This window comes from Mustelus asterias, chromosome 4 (assembly GCF_964213995.1).
Source record: "Mustelus asterias chromosome 4, sMusAst1.hap1.1, whole genome shotgun sequence".
NCBI lineage: Eukaryota > Metazoa > Chordata > Chondrichthyes > Carcharhiniformes > Triakidae > Mustelus > Mustelus asterias.
Window position 1 is genome coordinate 107,162,750 of NC_135804.1, and position 22,273 is coordinate 107,185,022.

At 42.0% G+C, this 22,273-nt stretch overlaps 1 protein-coding gene across 1 annotated transcript in view; it reads left to right on the top strand.

The window, feature by feature from the left end:
- Positions 1–7,178: 7,178 nt before the first annotated feature.
- The window catches only part of LOC144492921 (uncharacterized), a 42,099-nt gene continuing 27,004 nt past the window's right edge, over positions 7,179–22,273 (top strand). The window contains exon 1 of the mRNA XM_078211547.1: positions 7,179–8,139. Coding sequence (XP_078067673.1) covers positions 7,308–8,139 — 832 coding nt within the window. The 5' untranslated portion in view covers positions 7,179–7,307. The remainder of the gene's footprint in view (positions 8,140–22,273) is intronic.

Sequence of the window (22,273 nt, forward strand, 5' to 3'; positions counted from 1 at the left end):
CGTTCAATCATGGCTGATGAACTTGGCTTGGGTCACTGTCTGTGCAAAGTCTGCACGTACTTCCCGTGTCTGCATGGGTTTCCTCTGGGTACTCCAGTTTCCTCCCACAGGCCGATAGATGTGCTGGTTAGGTGCATTGGCCATGCTAAATTCTCCTGCAATGTACCTGAACAGGCGCTGGAATGTGGTGACTAGGGCTTTTTTACAGTATCTTCATTGTTAAGTTAAGCCTAAGTTAAGTTAAGCCATTGTTAAGTTAAGGTAAGCCTACTTGTGACACTAATAAATAAACTTTGACTTGAAAAACTTAAGTTTCTCAACCCCATTCTCCTACATTTTCCCCGCAACCTTTGATCCCCTTACTAATCAAGAACCTATTTATCTCATGCCGATCAGTCACCCAAAGCCGGAATCGAATCCAGGTCCCTGGTGCTGTGAGGCAGCAATGGTAACCACTGTGCTATTTTTTTTTCACTTCATACACAAGTCGTGCCAATTCCAAACCACAATTAATGAATATTTGGATAGGTTTCATTTTTGGAAGGGAGGCTTTGAAGTTGTTGCAAGTAAAAACAACTATAATACATAGTAGGAGTGACAATAGGTTACAACAGTGAATGTTACACTAACAGAAGACACATGAATGTAAGTTGATCCAAAGTGAAACAACAGAGGAAAGACAAGTTACTTCACTAAAGGCCCAATTTTACCATCAAGTTGCGCCTGTTTTTGGGCGCGAAAACTTGGTAAAGTGAGGCGAGTAGCGCGATCTGCGCCCGCCTCTGTGCCGGTTCCCCCTTTACCAAGGCCCGAAAATGGCCGCATGCATTTAAATTGACTTAATGGGCTGCACACCCAACCTTACCGGCACTTCCCCCTTTACCAACACGTTCACCCATCCAGATTCGGCACGAAACAGACATGCTCTACAAAAGTCCAATTCGGGTGCTCCAGCTAGTGAGAAAGCAAGTGCCAAGTGTCCGACGGCTCTCTGTTTGAGATCAGTGGGGAAGGGGAAGGTGGGTCCGACGGCTCTCTGCTTGAGATCGGTGGGGGGGGGGGGGTCTGCTGCCACTCTGCCCGAGATCATTAATGGGAAGGAGTTTGCGCTACCACTCTGCCTGTGCTCAGTGAGAGGGAAGGGAGGGGTGCGTTGCCACTCTGCCTGTGATCGGTGAGTGGGAAAGGGGGGTCTGCTGCCACTCTGCCTGTGATCAGTGAGGGGGAAGTGGGGAGGGGCCCGCAATCAATCTGGGTCGCAGAGGGGATGGGGGGATAAGGGGGTCAGTAATGTTGTGGGGTGGGGTGGGCCAATGTCTGTGGAGGGCAGGGGAAGGGATTGTCCGGCCCGGGAAAGATGTGGCAGGGGAGCGTTATTCTAACTTTTTTTTCTGTGTACACGCAGGTGGAGGCACCAATCGGAGCTGCAGGGTTTCAGGTGCGTTAAGCCCCGCCCTCAGGCTTCAATTCGGAATTGCTGATATTTTTCAGGCAGTGTGCATATGGAGGCGCCTAAGAACGGGTCTAAAAGTCGGATCTGAAACACTCACATCTGAAGTCCGCCCAGCACTTAGAATCAAAATGGTGAAATAGAGCCCTAAGACTCAAATAGACAGGATAAAAAAATAGATGGTCAACCTGGTTGCCCCTTCATCAGGTGAGTCCTGAAGGGGCAATGCTCTGAAAGCTCATGCTACCAAATGAACCTGTTGCACTTCAACCTGGTGTTGTGAGACTACTTACTGTGCCTACCCCAGTGCAAAGCTGGCAACTCCACATCATGGTAACCAAACCTGCCCAAGGCCAGCAATTTCCCAATACTAACCAAGTAAAAAACCAAAGCTACTCTTTAAAATTGTTCAACCCTATCAAAATTGTAAATATAAATTGTAATAATATTCGAGGGAAAGTAGTTCAATTAGCGTTATTCATCAGTTAGGAAAAAAAAATGATTCTATTATAGTGTCTTGGAGTTAAGATCTGACTATATTTTTTTATAAAGTACATAAGACCATAAGACATAGGAGCGGAAGTAAGGCCATTCGGCCCATCGAGTCCACTCCACCATTCAATCATGGTTGATTTCAACTCCATTTACCCGCTCTCTCCCCATAGCCCTTAATTCCTCGAGAAATCAAGAATTTATCAATTTCTGTCTTGAAGACGCTCAACGTCTCGGCCTCCACAGCCCTCTGTGGCAATGTGTGTGTATATCAGCATGGCTGCATTATAAAATCTTTAAAACAGGACAAAGGCTTTACAATGACTGAAGCCATTGCTGACTATGACTTAAACATAACTTCCTGGCATTCAGAACAACGACAATCCTGTTATCCCTGATGATGTGTCAACAACCCTATGCTTGCAAAGACCAGATTCCAAAGGAATTGTGCAAAGGGCATTTATATTTCTAAAACTCGACCCAGCCAATGGAGACTACCAGTCTGAGAGGACACAGAATCTGAAACTACCTTTGAAATTATCAATGGTTGAAACAAGCTTCTAACCAAATGAAGGTAAATCCTGTGTCCAAACCAAATGGAGAAATGGGAGTCATAACATGTGATAACACCTGCAAGCTGGGAGAACTAGTTATTCTGCCTTGTGCTGCTTCAGACATCTTCTATCAGCCAAGCAATGGCAGAACCAGAGCTCTGCCCAGTTTGAAATTGCAATTGCCTGCCCCACCCACCATCTACACTGTTTCTAACAGAACTTCTATACCAGTGCCTACAAGACTAAATAATCTCTAATCGTGGAAGTCATGTCGACTGAAAAAGAGGATTATCCAGCATCTGTCTTCAGCCTGCCAACTCTGAAAGAATACACCATTGGACTTTTATTGTGGACTCAGTGAAACAATAATTCTTATTTTGTCTGTGGTCTTTGCTCTATAGCTTTTTCAGTTATCTATCCCACCGCTATTGTGTGAAGGAAGAGGAGGCCATGTTGCGACCCTAAATGCCATACAAGTCTGTAAACGAGAGTGAGTTACCCCGCGCAATCTGCCTACACTCTGTCAATTTTTTTGATAGTAGGGCGCTAGTAGGGGGGCCCTAAGCTAACTGGTGAAGCTGGCATCAGACTGCTCAGGACACCATCGTGCAGGCATCCCGATCCCCCAGTGCATTGGGGGACCTCCTGCCACCTCCCCACCCCACAACGGACATTACCCCCACCCCATCATTAGCGGCAGTGTACCTACCCCCATGGATACACGGGTTGCCAGCATCGAAGCTTTGTGATCCTCCCGATGAGTCCCCCGTCAAGATCCCCCCCTTTACAATCACCACCCCCTTGCCTCCCCCCGGTTGCCAATCACCCCATTGCTTCCCCACCTGTCATTAGCCCCACCTCCACTCAGGCCCCACCCTCTTGGTACTGCCCTGGCACATTTATGATGCCTGGTGGGCAGTGCCAGGGTGTCAGGTGGGTACTGCCCCCGACCACCTGGGGCTTCAATGGACTCTGATCCCCCGACATGGTCATCACGTCCGGTCCCTGTTGGATGGGGACCATAAGTGATTCTCGCCGGCAAGACCTCCAGGAAGCATCCATGAGGCTGGAAACAGTCGGCCTGAGCATATTAATGACATGTAAAGCATTAATATTTAAATTGGCTTCCAAAGCCGATTGCACCAGCAAAACACAGCGGGAAGGTGGCTGTTGGCCTCATGCACTATCTTTCAGGCTCCCCCATAAGGATCACGCCCTTGTGTTTGGTTGTGTGCAAATAAATTAACATTTTTAGTCCATCCTACCTCAAATTTGCAGTGGCATAATTAATAGAGAACTGGATCACGCCAAAACTGAGAGATTGGGAAAATATGCCATCACACATAAAGGGGGAAACTATATACCCATGCTAATCATTCTTGCCCTCTTTTTAGGTCAAACCAAATAAACAAACTCAGATTAAGTCAGGACAAAGTAAAAGGGGCAGCTCCCCAAAAGGAGGGGGAACAGCCCGAACAGAAATCAAAGTACAAAGGAAACTTAAAAACATCAAATTAAAATGTGATTGTCAGGGTCAATAACGCACCCCAACCCCTGCGGTGCCCGCGTTTTTGCAATGGTGATCCTTCAAAGAAGGGGGATGTCTGGATTAAGTTCCAACAGTATCAAATTGTGGTCAACAGGGTGTGTTGATGCACCAAGTGTAAATCATAGAATCCTACAGGGCAGAAGGAAGCCATTTGGCTCATCGAGTCTGCACTGACCACAATCCGACCCAGGCCCCACCCCATAACCCCATGCATTTACCCTAGCTAGTACCCCTGATACTAAGGGGCAATTTAGCATAGCCAATCCACCTAACCTGTACATCTTTGGACTGTGGGAGGAAACCGGAGGAAACCCACACAGACGTGGGGAGAATGTGCAAACTACACACAGCCAGTGACCCAATCTGGGAATCGAACCCGGGTCCATAGCGCTGTGAGGCAGCAGTGCTAATCACTGGGCCACCGTGTCGCCCACAAATATGAAATTGAATTGACTAGGACAGAAAACCTCAGGAAATTTTGGATGCCTGTTAAATCAATAAGAAAGGATAATACTGGAATACCAGTTCTGCATGTAGGTGATAAGTTACTATTGGATGAGAAGGAAAACATTACAGCTTTAAGCTTGCATTTTCAGAGAACATCTTCAAGGAAGGAATCAGAGCACCTGAGTATAAATTTGTCATATCTTATAAGAACATGCCTGATGTTATAATAACTACTAAATGTGTTGAGAAACTGTTCCATAATATTGAGCCATCTAAAGTTTGTGGTCCTGATATCCCAAACCATGCACTTAAAATCGCAGCAAATGAGTTTGCACCAATGTTAGTGGTTATGAGTTAATGTATTTCCAATTCACAAGAAAGGAACCCCTACTGGTCCAGCAAACTATGGTATTTACTAGAATACATTATTGATAGCTAATGAGACATCTTGAAGGGCAGAGTATCCTTTTTTACAAGCATAATGCCTTTTGTAAAGCTAGATCAATAGCATCACAACACATCCTTACCGCCCATAAACTGACCTATAACCTAACAATTGTATCGCCACAGATAGTAATTTTAGATTTTTCTAAGGCATTTAACTGTGTATCACACATAAAGCTACTGCACTGTGGGTGGCATAGTGGTTAGCACTGCTGCCTCAAAGTGCCAGGGACCCGGGTTTGATTCCCAGCTTAGGTCACTTTCTGCGTGGAGTTTGCATATTCTCCCCATGTCTGCGTGAGTTTCCTCTGGGTGCTCTGGTTTCCTCCCACAGTCCAAAGATGTGAGAGTTAGGTTGATTGGCTATGCTAAATTGACCTTAGTTTCAGGGGGATTAGCAGGGTACACATGTGGAGTTACGGAGTCAGGGTGGGATTGTTGTTGGTGCAGGCTCGATGGGCTGAATGGCCTCCATCTGTACTGTAGGGATTCTATGATTCAAACTAGATAATTATGGAATATGACAAAATACTAAGCAATGGATAAGAACATTTCTTACCAAACAGAAACAGAATTGCCTAGGAGAAACCAGTCTTAAGTGGTATGCCGCAGCAATTGTTCTGGGCCCACATTTGTTTCTTCTTTTTAGAAATGGCATCCAGAATGGAATATCAAGCCACATCAGATTCTTCGCTGATGACTGCCTAGTCTGAAGCATTACTGAAACATCAGATGAGATTATCCTTCAGGAAGACCTAAATAATCTCGTCAAATAGGCCAATATATGGGGAATTACATTCAACATACAGAAGTTTAACATCATGTAAGTCAACAATATTCATCCATCAGTATCCAACTACACAATGAATGATTCCTCCCCTGAAGTTACTAAAGAGTGCTGTTATTTAGAAAACCACATCCAAAATAATTTAAATTTTAACGTACGAAGTCAACATGCAACCTCCAAGACGTCCAAAATGCTTCGTTTGTGAAACAGAACTTCCATCACTCTTAAATTAGAGTAAAGGAAATGTTATATCAAACATTGATTGGACCACACAGCAGAGCCACTTCGCATTTATATAGTGCTGAAAATATTGTGCTGGACAACGTGCACAACACCAATATCTGCCAGTTGATTATGTTCCTAGGCTGGCACAGTCTCTGGAACCAAAGAAAAGCCGACAGATTGACGTACTTCTAAACCACTGAATGAACAGCTAAACATTTCTAAGCAGTATATGAAGTCCAAAAGTGACCAAGCTGGAAGAGTTCATTACAGCTCACCTTTTCTGCCAAGAACAATTAAGTACTGGAACAATCTTCCACAAACCTCAATCTTCTGCCCTCTGAGGATTAATTAAAAAAACACATCTTAAACTGTTTTAAAATTGTAACCCTAGACTGCACTTGCTGTGCACCTCCTGTGAAAATTCTCTAGCGGAAGATTATGGATGTGGGGCGGGGGGGGGGGGGGAGAACAAAGAAAGGTACAGCGCACAAACAGGCCCTTCGGCCCTCCAAGCCTGTGCCAGTCATGGTGCCCTAACTAAACAGAAAACAACTTATGCTCTTATTCGGTCCTTATCATGTACCCATCCTGAAGCCTCTTAAATGTTGCTTATGTGCCTGCTTTCACCACCTCCTCTGGCAGCGCATTCCAGGCATCCATCACTCTGTGTGAAAAACTTCCCCACACACCTGCTTTAAGCATTCCCTGCCTCACCTTGAACCTGTGCCTCCTTGTAATTGACACTTCCACTCTTGGAAACAGCCTCTGATTATCCAACCTTATCAAGTATGAAGGTGTTTGCAAAATTGTTAATATTAGTGTGAGCTCCATGATCAAAGAGTGGAACCGATTGTACTGCCAAAGGGGTGGTGTAGCCTCTAATAATGAAGTACACTGAAACGAATTATAGAAGATAAGTTAACTTTTCAGGTCTGCTGAAACGTTCCACAGTTGGTGTCGACGTTCTGAGTATTTCCAGCATTTTCACTTTTTATTTCAGATTTCCAGTAATTGCAGTATTTCGAATTTGTAAATGAAAATGAATGCCTCCTCAGTGCTTAAGGAGGGGGAAGGCATTTTGCTGGAGGTTTTGATGAATGCAGGTGACAACTGCACTAGCAGCGCTCAGCTCCCGGCAGTGGAAACTGATTGGTTCGCCCGCTCAGGCTCCGCCCACTGCCTTGACGTCAAGGGCTGCGGCGACTCTCGCGCGACACGCGCTGTTGTTCTGTTTAAAGTTGAGTGAGAGGCAGAGCGGGGCGGGAGAGAGCACGAGGAGCCCCGGGAACGGGGAGGGAGCACGAGGAGCCCGCCACTGCGGGGAGGGAGAGCACGAGGAGCCAGAGCGCGCGCGCGGCCATGGCTCTGCCAGACAACGCCAGCTCAATCATGGGCAGCGAGGAGACACCTTTCCCTGAGATTGTGGAGCTGAATGTGGGCGGGCAGGTGTACATCACCCGCTACTCCACCTTGCTCAGTGTGCCCGACTCCCTCCTGTCTCAGATGTTCGGGCGGAAAAGCGGCTTGGGGCTGGCGAGGGATGGGAAGGGACGTTTCTTCATCGACCGTGACGGCTTTCTGTTCCGTTACATTCTGGATTACATGCGGGACCAGCAGCTGGTGCTGCCCGATCACTTCCCCGAGAGGAGCCGGCTGCAGAGGGAGGCCGAGTACTTCGCACTTCCCGAACTAGTCAAAACGCTGAGTCCCAAACTCAGCAAACAGAACTCCATCAACGACGACGCCTGCCCCAGTGACACCGAGGATGGCTCGCCGAGCACGGATGCGATTCGAAGCATCATCTCGGCCACGGCTACCGCCAGCGGCACTGGCAGCGAGAGGAGAGCGGGCTTCATCACCATCGGTTACCGGGGCTCTTACACACTGGGCAGAGACAGCCAGACAGACGCCAAATTCAGAAGAGTAGCCAGGATCATGGTGTGCGGAAAGACGGCTCTGGCCAAGGAGGTATTTGGGGAGACTCTGAACGAGAGCAGGGATCCGGACCGGCCTCCCGAGCGCTACACGTCCCGTTACTACCTGAAGTTTACTTTCCTGGAGCAAGCATTTGACAGGTTGGCAGAGGCTGGCTTCCACATGGTGTCCTGTAACTCCACCGGGACCTGCGCCTTCGCTCACGATCAGACCGATGACAAGATATGGACCAGCTATACCGAATATATTTTCTACCGTGAGTGACCTGTGTATCACCAACCTCTGCCTGCTCTTCCCCAAATGATTAGATCTAAACCCGATCCACCATCCCTAGAACTGCCCCTCAGTGCTCCTCCATGTGCCATTGCTGCCTCACCTACTTTACCACGCTTTCCAATTATTTCGATGGATGAACTTTTTAAATTATTGTCTGTTGCCTTTTTATTTCAAAAACACAATGCTGTTTAAGTAAACGAGCACAAAGTTTTGTAGTCTAGGCATGTGTTTGGTACACATTGGGTATTGGCACATCTCCCCGGTGCCTTCAGCAGCTTGGTAGCGTTTGAGGCATTTTTGTAAAAACTGGTCAGTTACAAAGAAACTGAGCCGAAAATGATCGGTAGTGGTGTTAAAAAAAACTGATTTTTGTATATGTCAGTTGCGAATTAGTGAACCGTCATTATTTTATGAACAACAAACTGCCTATGTGCTCCTTTCCAAGAATATTTACAGGACAGGTTAATGCGGGGGGGAGGGGGAGGCTATATTCCTATTGACATCGACGCAAGGATGCAAAACAGTGAACTTAATAGAGATTTGCCATTTTCCGACAATGTGGTGTACTGAGCTCTAAGATATACGGTTTGTATCTTATAATAAATGTTTGCCAAATAACGCGTAGCCTTTAAGAAGATAAATTCAAATCTCAAAGTGAAATAACTGTTGTAAAATTTTGGATAATTCTGAATAGGTTTCTGTCAGGACATTTGTGCAGATCTATCCAAATAAACGTTGATGTTTCTTATATGCGTATGTAATATTGTTTAAAAATAAAGCTATTTTGTGACTAGATCAAATGCCAAAGTCTTCACAGTTTAATTTGTATATTTACTTAAATGTCAGTTATCATTTTTATACACAAATTTGTAATCTATTGGAAATTACTTTTTTAACTGCAATCAAATAATATATTTACAAAGTTTAAGAGTAAGTTAGCTTAATGACAAAACCATTCAAAATCTGATTATTTATCCTTAGTAAGGAACTGAGTTTACAGATGGTTAGTAAGTGTGAAGGTTTGTTTCAAATAGAACTTAATCATTGAGCATTTATTTAATAAGCTGCAGTGGTTGCTTTTCTTGAAAGTAATGAAAGATCAACTACTCTAATGGACTTTTACGGTGCCTCACAGCTGCAAGTGCAATGACTGGATATTCATGATTGTTCAGCAGGAATTTTAAACTCAAAAGTTATAAATATAGCATAAATATGAGACCAAATTTAAACTGATCTAGAATTGAGACTATTTAAAATTTATTTGCTGATCTAACACCATTGAGAACTTATTTTTAATAAGCCATTGCTACTTCGACATGGTCAGACTGTGCTTTATGTGCTATTAACTAAATAAATCTTTTGAAAAGAGACTTACTGTCAGTCTTTTGACATGAAACATTAAAAATACTTATGATTAATTTTGTCTTTCCTATTGTAAAAAATGTTTTAATGGTATATGCTGGTTACACTGTTGATAACCAACTTGTAAATGTTACTGGCAATGTATTGAAGTTTTATTGCTGTTAGAGAAATCCCCATTAACCCAAGTTGTTTCCATAGATATGTCATTTCAACAGTTGGTAATTTATCTTGCTTGCAAGCTGAGGCTTAGTTTAAAAAAACAACCTCTTGTGCAAGCAGCAGTTGCCGCACTTAGACTGCATTGAATATTTTAATATCTGTAGACTTAATACATTGTTTCTGTTTCCTATGATGCTCTAATTATCCCTTCCCCCATCCTCCTGTATCATTGCCCTGAACTCTGGTATAAAAAATGAAATTAAGTTTTGTCACCTGCTGATACATGGTTCTTAGTGCATATGGGTCATGGGACAGGTTTGGGAGTATGAGTCTGATGGGCCTTCTCAGTCTCTTAACCTCCAGCGATATTTTTGTAAAATTTTTGTTCTTATCAGATTGTCCTTTGTAAAATCGAGCATTAGACCATCCTACGTTTTACAGGTTAGCAAATATGTGAGAAAAGGAAAAGCAAATAACTTAGATGTTAACTATATTGCATATTCAAAATTGACATTGTTCCTGATAATTCCCTTCTGAATTGATGCTTCTGGCTCCAGCATTTGTAGCCTGTGCTCTACTCATACTTTAATTTTTACAGACAACACACACGTCCTTTTTGTAATATATAACTAAAACCCATATGTAACTATTAGAAGTATTTGTATGGGAGTAATGTAACATCCTTCTTTCATCAAATTTCAAACTGTCATTTATGATAAAATTTAAAGAGGAAACTTGGTAAAAAAGCAAAATTTCTGTGGTCACTATATGTTACTGTATTGTGAAGTTTTAGGTAACAATTTACTTGAAAGAGGCTAGTCCTTCTCCGTACATTCTGAGTAGGGTAACATCTAAGTGGTTAGTTACTGTTTTTCTTTTATCATTTTGCACTTCAGTTTGTGTGAAATTTTCACCCATAATATTTTTAAATTATTTTAACAATTAATTAGTACCATGCATTTTCCTTAACATTATATACATATTAAAATTTTCCAAATACAAGAATTGAACTAAAACTCAAAAATATTTGTTTTTAAGTGCTTTAGAAATGTATTTCAGATACTAGTTTCCAGTTCTTTTTTATGATTTAGTCCAATTATTTAAATTTTATCGGCACCGATTGATTATTTTTGTGTCTGGCATCAAAATCATCAGACTGGGTCCTGTGATCCAATATCTAATTTAGTATTAATTCAGACAATGGATGTATTTTCAATCTGATTTCCTCACATCAGCCAACTCCAAAATAGTGCCTTTTATACTACACGCAATTTTTGGAACTAGCAAATTCGTAAAAATATGGCACTCATTCTCCAATTATTTTCTCTCTACTTTACATCCCTTCATAGGAGTTTGTCCATAACTTACCTAGGCCAGTCCACAGGATCATGTAAAGAATCTGGCTGTACATCTTTGAAGCGTAGTGAAATTCATTCAAAATGACTAGGAACTGATGCAATGTTGCCTGATTTACACTGTGCCAACAGTTTAATTTTCCTGGGCTAGTTAATTTGTTTAATTTCTAATGCAAGTAAATTTGTCATAGTGTATGTGCATTTCTGCCAGTGGGAGAGAATTAGAAGATGAGCACAATTCTCGCGTTGAGATATCTGCTTGCAGTGACCCCTTAATTGCACCTCTAATATTTTACAGTTGTAAAAATAACCTTGGTCACACACATCCTTTATTCTACAATCCCCAATTTTCAAACGTTAACTGATATCGAACAAACTTTTATGTAACTAATATTTCTGCAGTGAAATGGTATTGGACATTGGTTTTAGAAATGAATAGAGAAAATTAAGAATGCAATTTCTCCTTGTTTCTCCAGTGGCCATGATACATTTTTAACTTGCTTACTTTGTATGTCAAAATTTTGAGGAAAGTCACATACAAAAGAAGGTTGCGTAGTGATATTTTCACTGGACTATAATCCATCGACCCAGGACAAGATCTGTGGACCCAGGTTTAAATCCCACCATGGCAGATGGTGAAATTTGAATTAAGTAAAAGAAATTCTGGAATTAAAAATCTAACGATGACTATAAAACCATTGTTGATTGTCGTAAAAAGCCATTTGGTTCACTAATTTTCTTTAGGGAAGGAAATCTGCCATCCTTACCTGGTCTGGCCTACATGTGAGTCCAGATCCATAACAATATAGTTGACTCTCAAATGACCTGAAATTAGGCCAATTTGGGATGGACAATAAATGCTGGTCCAGCCTGTGATGCCCACATCCTGTGAATGAATGAAGAAAAAACATAAAAATGATTCATTTCTATGATAGTCACTTTGGTCAAAATTCACTGCAGGGAGAGGAAGGAATACAATCTGTCAGCCTCTGTGATACAAGCTGAGGCCAATAACAACTTGTATTTATATTGCACATTTAATGTATTAAAAAACATCCCAAGGTGCTCCATAGAAGTGTTATCTCATAGACCTAATTAGAGAAATCTATCGAGTGGTGTCATAAACCTTGCCAAATAGGTTGGTTTTAAGATGGCCTTAAAGAAGGAGAGGCGGAGAACCTTAGGGAGGAAGTCTAGAGCACAGAGCCCAGATGATTGATGGCCCAATCGCCATTTATGGCATGAAAGCAATGGAGGATAGATAAGAGATCACAGATTGAGTGTTTTTGGAGGCGATTACTCAGATAGGAAGGGCAAAGCCATGAAAAGGGATCTAAAGAGGATGAAATTGTAGGCATTGAGGGACTAGGAGTCAATGAGAGCTATCAAGTGGAGGACTGATGGGTAATTGAAACTTGGTATAGAATAGGGTATGTGAAGCAGAGATTTAGATGAACTTAAGTTTATGAAAGATACTGGAAGACCATTGGAACTCTTTTGGGCCAGGAGAGTAGCTGAGGAAAACTTATGCAGGTGAAATTGGCCACCATCATGAGAGAGACGGGTATTCAACTTGAAGCTCAGCTTGAGGGCAAATAGGATGTCAATGTTGATCACAGTTCCCGTCAAGCATATCACCCAGCTCATATATATGCCATTTCCAGGAGAGGCACCTGGACTATAATCAGCAGTAGGCATTGTAATTTGCCTTCTTTCCCCTTGCTAACATAGAAATACACAGATCAATTATGCCCCTCAAACTGCTAACCCAATTGAGTTCAGCTAACTCAACACAGACCAGAGATGATATCGCACTGGATGGATCAGTACCAAATGAAGACTCAGTTGAACTAAATACATTTTCACAATGAGCTTGATGCTTTAAGATAGGGTTAGAAAAAAATCAGAATTATCGTTTACCTATAAAGTTAGCCAGAAAGCAGGTCATTTTAAAAATATGTCACCTATTAGATGCAGTTGAATTTCCGGATCAAATTGGACAACATTGCCCTATTATATACTGTTATGGACCAGATCAGAAACTCCAAAGTATATGATGAAATTAACCTAGATGCCAATGTTTTCTGATTTTGGCATTAGTGCGACCATAAGATGTTTCACTCCAGGTGTGATTCCGTTGACTGACTAGGAAGCTTTTATTAAAACAATTTTTGATAACATAGCTAAAATATTACAAAAATAATTAAAATAACTTTTACCAATTGAAATAATTAAACATGACAAGGTAGAATTCTTAACTGCTAGCTATCTATAATTTCAATTTAAGTGATATCCCCACAGACATAAATCCTTCAGAATCAGCACAAAACATATAGGCTTAGGTGGGTGCTAGGCTTACAACCTTTTAACACTTCTGGCTTCTGACTCCCATACAGCAGGCTCCAGAGAAATATATATCTTTAAACAGCAGAATTTCAGACAAAAAGACCTATTTTCTGTCAGGTCCCAGACTTCAAACTTGAAAGAGAGATATTGATCTGTAAAGATCCAAAACAACTGTTCTTGTTTCTTGTGAGCCTAGCCCTGCCCAGTCACATGATGTTTCCTGTCAATCAACCTAATCAAACCTCACTATGAAAAACTCCAAGGGAAAACACTAAAATAATAAAACTGCATTAACCTAGATTTTAAAAAAACTCGAGCAATTGGGGTCAATTATACTTCTGCAGTATCAACATGTGGGCTGCTGGTTATGGACAAAGCGACACCGGGTAAATAGAACTGACTTCTAAAAAACATACTGCACAAGCATGACAAATACATTTCTTAAAGGCACAGTATCATCACAATACTTTGATCCAATCTGAAGTATGCAATGAAACAAACAATCCTGCCAAATTTTAGATATCAACGTGGGAAGTTTATCAAATTTAAATTGTGTTGGTTTTGTTTCTGTGCTATTCAATCTGGATTGTGAATCACAATGCTCTAGTCTTGTGTGTTAATGTTTGAGCCAAATGCATATGACTTGTATATACAATTCTTTTAGGGCAAACAGTGAAGGAGATGGATGACTTGCCATCTACAATTGATATCTCCTGTTGTTTCCCTGTGCTTTAATAAAATCTTACTTAAAGATAGATCTTACATGGTACTGATTTAACCTATGTGGTTACATTGAAAGAATAAAGCAGAAATTTCCACTGAAAAGGAATTGAAGAAGTATTGCTGCTGTTAAATGAAAATATTACCAACTAATGGTGCTGGTTGCCAATACCTCCGGTCTTGTGATTCCTGACTGTTTAGGGCACACATATATGCCAATAGTGCAGTTTACAGATTGCTGAATGGTCTGGAACTTACTCAGTAATCAAGAAAGACCATCAGCAAGTAAATTAAAGTCAAAATGAGCTTTAAAAATGAGGAGTTGTAACAGGATGAATTCCATAGTAGCTGGAGCCTCAGCCCCAGTGGATTTTAATGATTTGAAGTAATAGTGGTATGGTAATATCAAAGTGACATGAATAAAGTGACAAATGCTTCACCACAGAAGGGAGAAACAATGTCAAAGTATGAGAGTGCACCTTAAGAAGATCTGGAAACTAACAGAACAAGCAACTAACTGTATATTCCATTAACCAGTTAGATTGAAAACTCTTTACCAATACAGAAGCCAAGCTTTTATTTACTTGGAGGAGAGGAGGGCTGGGGATTGTTGGCGGGGAGGAGGTGGGGGTTGTTGGCCGTGGGGGGGCGGAGGGGGGGGGGGAGTTCTGATAATGATGTAAGAATTTCAGAGGAAATTCAGTGCATTAGTCAATGGTTTTGTAACTCAATCAGCTCATTAGCATTTCTGGATTTGGCGTGATCTGTATCACGTGATTCCGACTTCAGTACTTAAAGAGCCAATTCAAAGATGCAATTTGGAGGAGTTGGTGTTTACAACAAAAGAAAGATGAATTTTAACATTGGATGTGAAACAGGAAAGGTTATGCCATGTTTCAATAACACCTGCCTTGACGTGGTGCTGGGAACTATGAAGACCAGAAGATGTCCCAAGACACTTCACAGGAATATTATAAATGGGAATTTGACACTGAGCGACATAAAGATATATTTGGCCAGATGTCCAAAAACTAGGTCAAGGAAATAGGTTTTAACCCAGAATGCATGACTGGAAGTTGTTCAGGAGATGAGCTATAAGGGCATATGCTCATTGTGCAACATTTATGGATTCAATATAGGAATTACTTTAATGATCTAATCAAGAAAGCAGAGTATTATTGCATATTCACCTATGTCCTGCTGTGCCTATCATCCCATTGCCTCACTATGCTTTATGGAACGTATGACACACCATTCAGTAAAGTAAAATAAAGTTTATTTATTAGTCACAAGTAAGGCTTACATTAACACTGCAATGAAGTTACTGTGAAATACCCCGAGTCGCCACACTCCGGCGCCTGTTCGGATCAATGCACCTAACCTGCACATCTTTCAGACTGTGGGAGGAAACTGGAGTACCTGGAGGAAACCCACGCGGACACAGGGAGAACATGAAAACTCCACACAGACAGTGAACCAAGCCGGGAATCGAACCTGGGTCCCTGGCGCTGTGAGGCAGCAGTGCTGTGAGGCAGCAGTGCTAACCACTGTGACACCCTTCCTCACCCAGTTGCCCTAAGCCTGCTCTCATTCTCTTTCTATATACTTCCTCAAATTCCCATCTGCTCATCCACTTTTAAGCATCTACCTCATGGTCGCCCTTAGCAAAGACACACCATCCGTCCAATGAACATATGACGTTACACTCAGCCATATGTATGTCTTTTCATTCTCCAGAAGAACATGAGAGAGAAAAGTTGAGATCAGCTTCCACATATTTCCTGGTTTACAAGTGCAGAGGAGGCAGCACTGGATATCTGGAGTTTTGCTGCCCCTGGCCATTGGAGATGGAGAGTTCCCACCTACTGAGTGACACAATAAAATATCAGCAACCCCTATGTCATACAGCACTCAGTTATACTGACTTGATTTCAACTGATGAAATAGGATCATCTTCATAATGATAATGTGCAACATATTCCTACCTTGCCGGAGCTGATTCATGCCTTTTATCCCTGAAGGGCCTTCAGGCATCCAGCAGAAATTGGTGAAGCTCGTGGCTGTCAATTCCTCAGAGACACTGAATTCTGAAGATGCAATGACATCAACAACAACTTGCATTTATATAAAGTAATAAGATGTCCCAAGACACTTCACAGGAACATTATTAATGGGAATTTGACACTGAGCGATATAAAGATATATTTGGCCAGATGTCCAAAAACTAGGTCAAGGAAATAGGTTTTAAGGAATGTCTTAAAGGAGAAACCGGTGCAGTTGGTGTGGCCTGCCATGCACAAACAGCTACCACCCATCCACTGTAAATGGGGTAGCTATAGAAAAGTTGGCCCAAATGTGAAAATATAGACAGCAAACCCCTTTGTTATGGAGGTTGACAAAGCTATCAGATGCTTACCCTCAAGGAAACCCCCAGGTTCAGGTGAAATTCCAGGTGATATTTACAAATCTGGGGACTCCAGCAAGCCAACAAATGCACTCAATTATATCACAGTTTGCGAGATCAACAAATCATTCCTCAGGCGTTTAAGAATGCCACAATTGTTCATTTGTGCAAAAAAAAGGACACAAATTTGTGTGTGACAATCACAGAGGAATCTCATTGTTGCAATAGCTGGTAAGATTCTAGCATAAGTTAATATTGTTTGCTGCTCTGCTTTCTGGGGAATTTGATGAAAGTGTTGATCGAATATATATCCAATTAACAACAGATAGCAATCTTTTCAACCTCAGATGGCTGAAATCCTCAACTAAGATATCAGATATGATGATTTGGGAATTGCAGTTTGCCGATGACTGCCCTCGTATCAAACCGCGAGCAAGGCCTTCAAAGGATCATCGACCATTTTTCAAAAACAGCAGATGACTTTGGGCTAACTATTAGCTTAAGGAAGGTAGAGATACTCTACCAACCACTATCAAATTCTAATTATGCCCCACCTCCTACAACTATCAATGACAAACTTAAAGGTTGGAGATAACTTCAGTGATCGCTGAAGTACAATCTTCAGAAATGTCTGCATTAACGTGAGGTGAATAGAATTGCCAAAGCAAGCTCAGAATTTATTCATTTATAGAGTGACTATGGAAGAAATAAAGTGTCAACCATGCTGTGTGTTGATACCTTCTAGATGCCTGTGAGACATGGACGATCTATCGCAGACATATAAAGCAATTGGATGGGATCCACATGAAATGCATTTGGAACATCATGGGAATCAAACAGGAGGATAAATGCTCAACATTGAGAAATGTCTCTGATTGAAGCACTCATCATCAGAACCCAGTTTAAATGGATTAGACATGTAAAAAATGTAAATGTTGCAATAGTCCAGAGCATCATAGGCTGCACTCCCCTTTGAGAAAGAGAACTGGGGGTATGACCAATGATAAAATACCTAAGACAGTCATTCATTCACAGCCAAAACTTGGATACTGCTTGCTCGGTTTCAAGGACTCCTTGAAGGAGAACTTCAGGAAATAAGGCACATCTGCGACAATGAGAGAAAAATGCACAATAAAGAACTATCTGGGGAACAATCTCAAGTAGTGCTGTTTTCACCTTTGAACAGCAAGAAACACAGGCAGAAAAGGACAAAAGGCAAGCTAGAAAGACTGGGCAGCCCCAGCAATAACAGAAAATTCATTCTTTCCCAAACTGTGAAAAGCTGTGCAAGTCTGCAGTCAGGCTCCACAGCTACATTTGTACTATGCATGCAAGAAACAGCCATCATTGACAACACAGGGAAAGTAATGATAACAAAAGGAGGACTGAGAGGCTGAGTTGTTTATGGAGGGAGTTCCAAAGCTTAGGGCCTTGGTAGCTGAAAGCACAGTTACCAGTGGTGGAGCAAGTAAAATCAGGATGCTCAAGGGGCAGAAATTGGAGGAATGCAGATACCTCAGTTGTTGAGCTCAGGGAGATTACAGAGATAGGGATGGGTGATACCATGAAGGGTTTGGAAAGTATTACAGAATTTGTGTATACAATGCATCAGTTCAGATACCAACACTTTGGTGGGCCCACTCAGACATATAGCTGTGATTTTACTACTTCTCTCAAAAGGTCATGAGTCCATGGAACTCAGAGTGCAGTGGATGCCGGGACATTGAGTAAATTTAAGGGGGAGATAGACAGATTTTTAATTATTCATGGGTTGAAGGGTTATGGAAAACAGGCGGAAACGTGGAGGCCGAGATGAGATCAGTCATGATCATAGTGAATGGCGGAGCAGGCTGGAGCCTATTCCTCTTCCTAGTTCTTATGTTCTTATGTCAGAGTGGGAATCTGAGCAACATGTCTCTACCTGCTGCTCGAGATCCAAGGGTTGCACCTTCTTTAGCACTCCCTCAGTTGGCTTGCTTTGACTGGAGTTTGTTGGGTTTTGAGATGACTGCCAGGTCCAATGCACAATCTGCAGACTCTGCAATGCCCAGGACAGTTTGTGCTCAAAGGGTTGGGTTGATGAGTTATTTGGAGATCTGTGTTCTTTCTCTGGTGCATCAACTTTGTCTCTATGTGTTCCTCACTAAGTTCCTCAAAGTGATGCATTCCCAAATGAACCTTCTCCTTTGGTTGGTCACATTCCAGGGAATCCCATGAGCCACTGGGGATATTTGAACCTCTTCAGGGAATTGAGGACATCCCTAAAGCATTTCTGAGTTCTGAGAGTTTCTTGCTACAACTGAATTCTGAATAGAACAATTACTTCAGTAGTGTGGTGTAAGGCATATAAATGACATGTCTTGCCCAGTGAGCCGAGTTTGATTGACCGGCACCTCAATGTTGAGCATGTTAGCTTGGTAGAGGACACCTTTATTGGACTACCTCTCTTGTCACAGGTTTTGAGAAGGCACCAGTAGTGATGTTTCTCCAGTATTTTGAGGTGTCTGCTGTCAGTCATCCAAGTCACCAAAGCATATAGGATTGTGGAGACCACTGCTGCCTGGTAAATCATAACATTTGAATGGTTCAAGATCCTAGCCCTCTTTCCCTCAGTCGCCCGAAGATTGAACTGGTATGTTGGAAGCAATGATGAATTTTGTCATCAATTTCTATCTTTCACAAGAGGAGGCTCCCAGGATATAGAAAATAGTCCACATTTTGCAAGGTCTTGCCACTCATCTTAATGGGGCAGTGGGGAGAGGGATAGATGGGTGTTGTGCTGTGGAAGTTGGTTGGAAGAGGATCTTAGTTTTCCTGGTATTCCCGAAAGGCTCATTTTTTCATTTCATTCAGAGATGAAGCTCATTTTCTGACTGAACAAATGTACAAGTGTCATCTGCATTCTGGAGCTCACTGACAGAGGTTGGAGTAACATTTGTTTTGGATTGAATGTGGCGTGCCTTCAACAGTCCCCATCTGTTTTGTAAATTATCTCCACATGAGTGAGTCGATGCTGAAAGTGAAGTGTAATATTGCAGTGCAGAAGCTGGAGAAGAGGGTTGGTGTGATGACACAGACTTGTTTGACCCCAGTCTTCACCGAAACAGGATCTGTAATGGTTCCATTGGTGATGATGATGGTTTGTGTCATCATAGAATAGATGGAGGATGGTAACAAATTTCTGAGGGTAGTCAAATTTGATGAGGATATTCCATAACCCTTCATGGCTGACAGAGTCCACGGCTTTTGTGACATCAATAAAGGTCTTGTACTGCGGTTGGTGCTTTTTTCATTTTACTTGAATTTACCACACAATGAAAATCATGTGGTGCATCTCAATGGATGAAAATCTCACTGTGAGTTTGGAGGAACTGTATGGCCATTAGGAAGAGGCAATTGACAAGGAGCCTTGCAATGACTTTCCCTGTTGCAAACAGGAGGAAAGCACAGTCACAGGCGTTATACCACATATGATCAGTAGAAAAAGAAAGAGCTTTATTTTGCAGTGGCATAAAGGTATGTGCACGTGTGTGTGGTAAAATACAGGCTGGGATTCTCTGATCTCGGCTCGCCCCGTCACCGTTGCCAGCAAGAATGGAGAATTTGACGTTTAGCCAAAGTTCTAATCACTGCAGCGGGACCAGAGAATCTCAGCCGTGGGCAAGGTTGGAGAATTCCAGGCATAATGTTTCTGTTGTTTAATAGAATCAGATAAATCTTATTTTGTTGCATCACTTTCCCATCTTGCCCATTCATGGTTGCTGAGTGGCAAGTCACCTTTTCAGTTTTTGGTGATGAATCAGAAAACATGAATTAATAGGGACGAGTCGGCGGATATGCAAAAGGTTCTTTGCAAGATTGCTTTTTGTCGGCAGTATTGAGGAGATTGGAGGGGAAAGTGGCCATTGCATGTGCTTTTGTCATGGGTCCACTAGTGCAACCTAAGTGGACCTTGCTTAATAAGGGTATCCATGTTATTCCAGATGGCAATGTGAGCAGTCTGAAGTACATTGCCCTTGTCATCTTCCACCTCCTTACCTCTCCTCCTTGGCATCATCCAAAGAGGATGAGTTCTGTATCATATTCCTCCTGCTGGTGCAATCCTCGGCAAAACAGTTGAGAAAGGTGGTCATTTTGACAGCCATGGTAACGTGTGGCCACAGATCCCGCAGGGAACAAATCATCTTATGGCAGGTTTCCCTTAAAACAACCTAAACCTCCTGAGACACTACTGTTTGGATATGTCATGTAATCTCAGCCTCTGCTTGTATACAATGTATCGCTTGTAGTACCATCTTAAGACTCTGCTGTTCCCTGCATTGCTGCTCCCCTCTCTGCATAAACCATCCCTGTTTCCCACTTACAGGTCTCTTATGAACAATGGCTATTGCTGGTTGTGCTGGTCCTCATTCGAGGACCAATCAAAGGCAACCATAATGCCTCCAGTCCTAATATGATTGAAAAAAATGTCAAAAAGTAGGAAGTTTCCTCTCAGCAAAAGTACCGTGAACAAACCCTTTCCCACCTGCTCATAATAAAGAAAGGAGACGCAAATACTGAGTATGCACTGCAACATTTCCATGAGATTGCTTCAGCCCCTCACTTGCTGCTATGTTCCTGCCTTGTGCTCACTGGCCACTGAATTTAAAAGTCTATTGAAATATGCTTCAATTGATCCGTTACCGTATGCCAACGTACCAACCCATCTTTCTGGAGGGTTGTGCAAAGCTACCTAGCACAATCCAGTTTCATGCAAAGGTCAGCAAACAGACCAGCTTCCTAGCCCACTGACAGCTTTGCCGGATTAAAATTTTCACTTGGTTCTGAACCAGCAAAGTATAAGTTAGTATAGTTGATTCAATTTCAGATCATGTGCAGAAAACAAAATGAAGAGAACAAAACAAAGGTAGCTCCTTATACCCCTTGATTCCCTGAGAACCCAAAAATCTATCTCAACTTTAAATATGTTCAATGATTACACACCCACAACCCTCCAGAGATGAGAATTCCAAAGACTCACAACTCTTTGATAAGTGATCAGTCCCCTATCCTGAAACTGCACCCCCTAGTCCTAGATTCCCCAGCACTAGGGGTGCAGTTTCAGGTGGGAAGCTGGTGATCCGGAGGAGCCTGTGAATAAATCAGGAGGCCAGGTGTTTTTGCATACATTTTCTATTCATTGCTCAAGCACACTCTCTAAACATCAACATTTAAAAAATATTCTGCTTCTCGATTCCTATGACCAAAGTGAATAACCTCTTATTTGTACACATTACACTCCATCTGCCACTTTGTTGCTCATTTACTTAACCTGTCAAATCTCTTTGCAGCATCTTTGTGTCCTCCTCAGAGCTTGCATTCCCATCTATCTTTGTATCATTAGCAAACTTAGGTACATTACTCTTTGCCTCTATATCTAAGTCATTGGTGTAGATTATAAATAGCTAAGGCCCCAGCATTGATCCTTCCTGCACTCCAGTGGTCAGTCTACCAACTTTTAAAATCCCTCATTTATCCCTAATCTCTGCATTTCTATTAATCAATCCTTTAGCCATGCTAATATATCACCTGAAATCCAATGTTCCCTTATCTTTTGTACTTACTTTTTGTGCGATACCTTATTAAATGTATTTTGGAAATCCAAATATACTACATTGACTGTGTCCCCTTTATCTGCCCTACTTGTTACATCCTCAAAAAAACTCAAATACATTAGTCAACCACAATTTCTCTTTTGTGAAATCATGGTGCCTTATACTAATCATTCT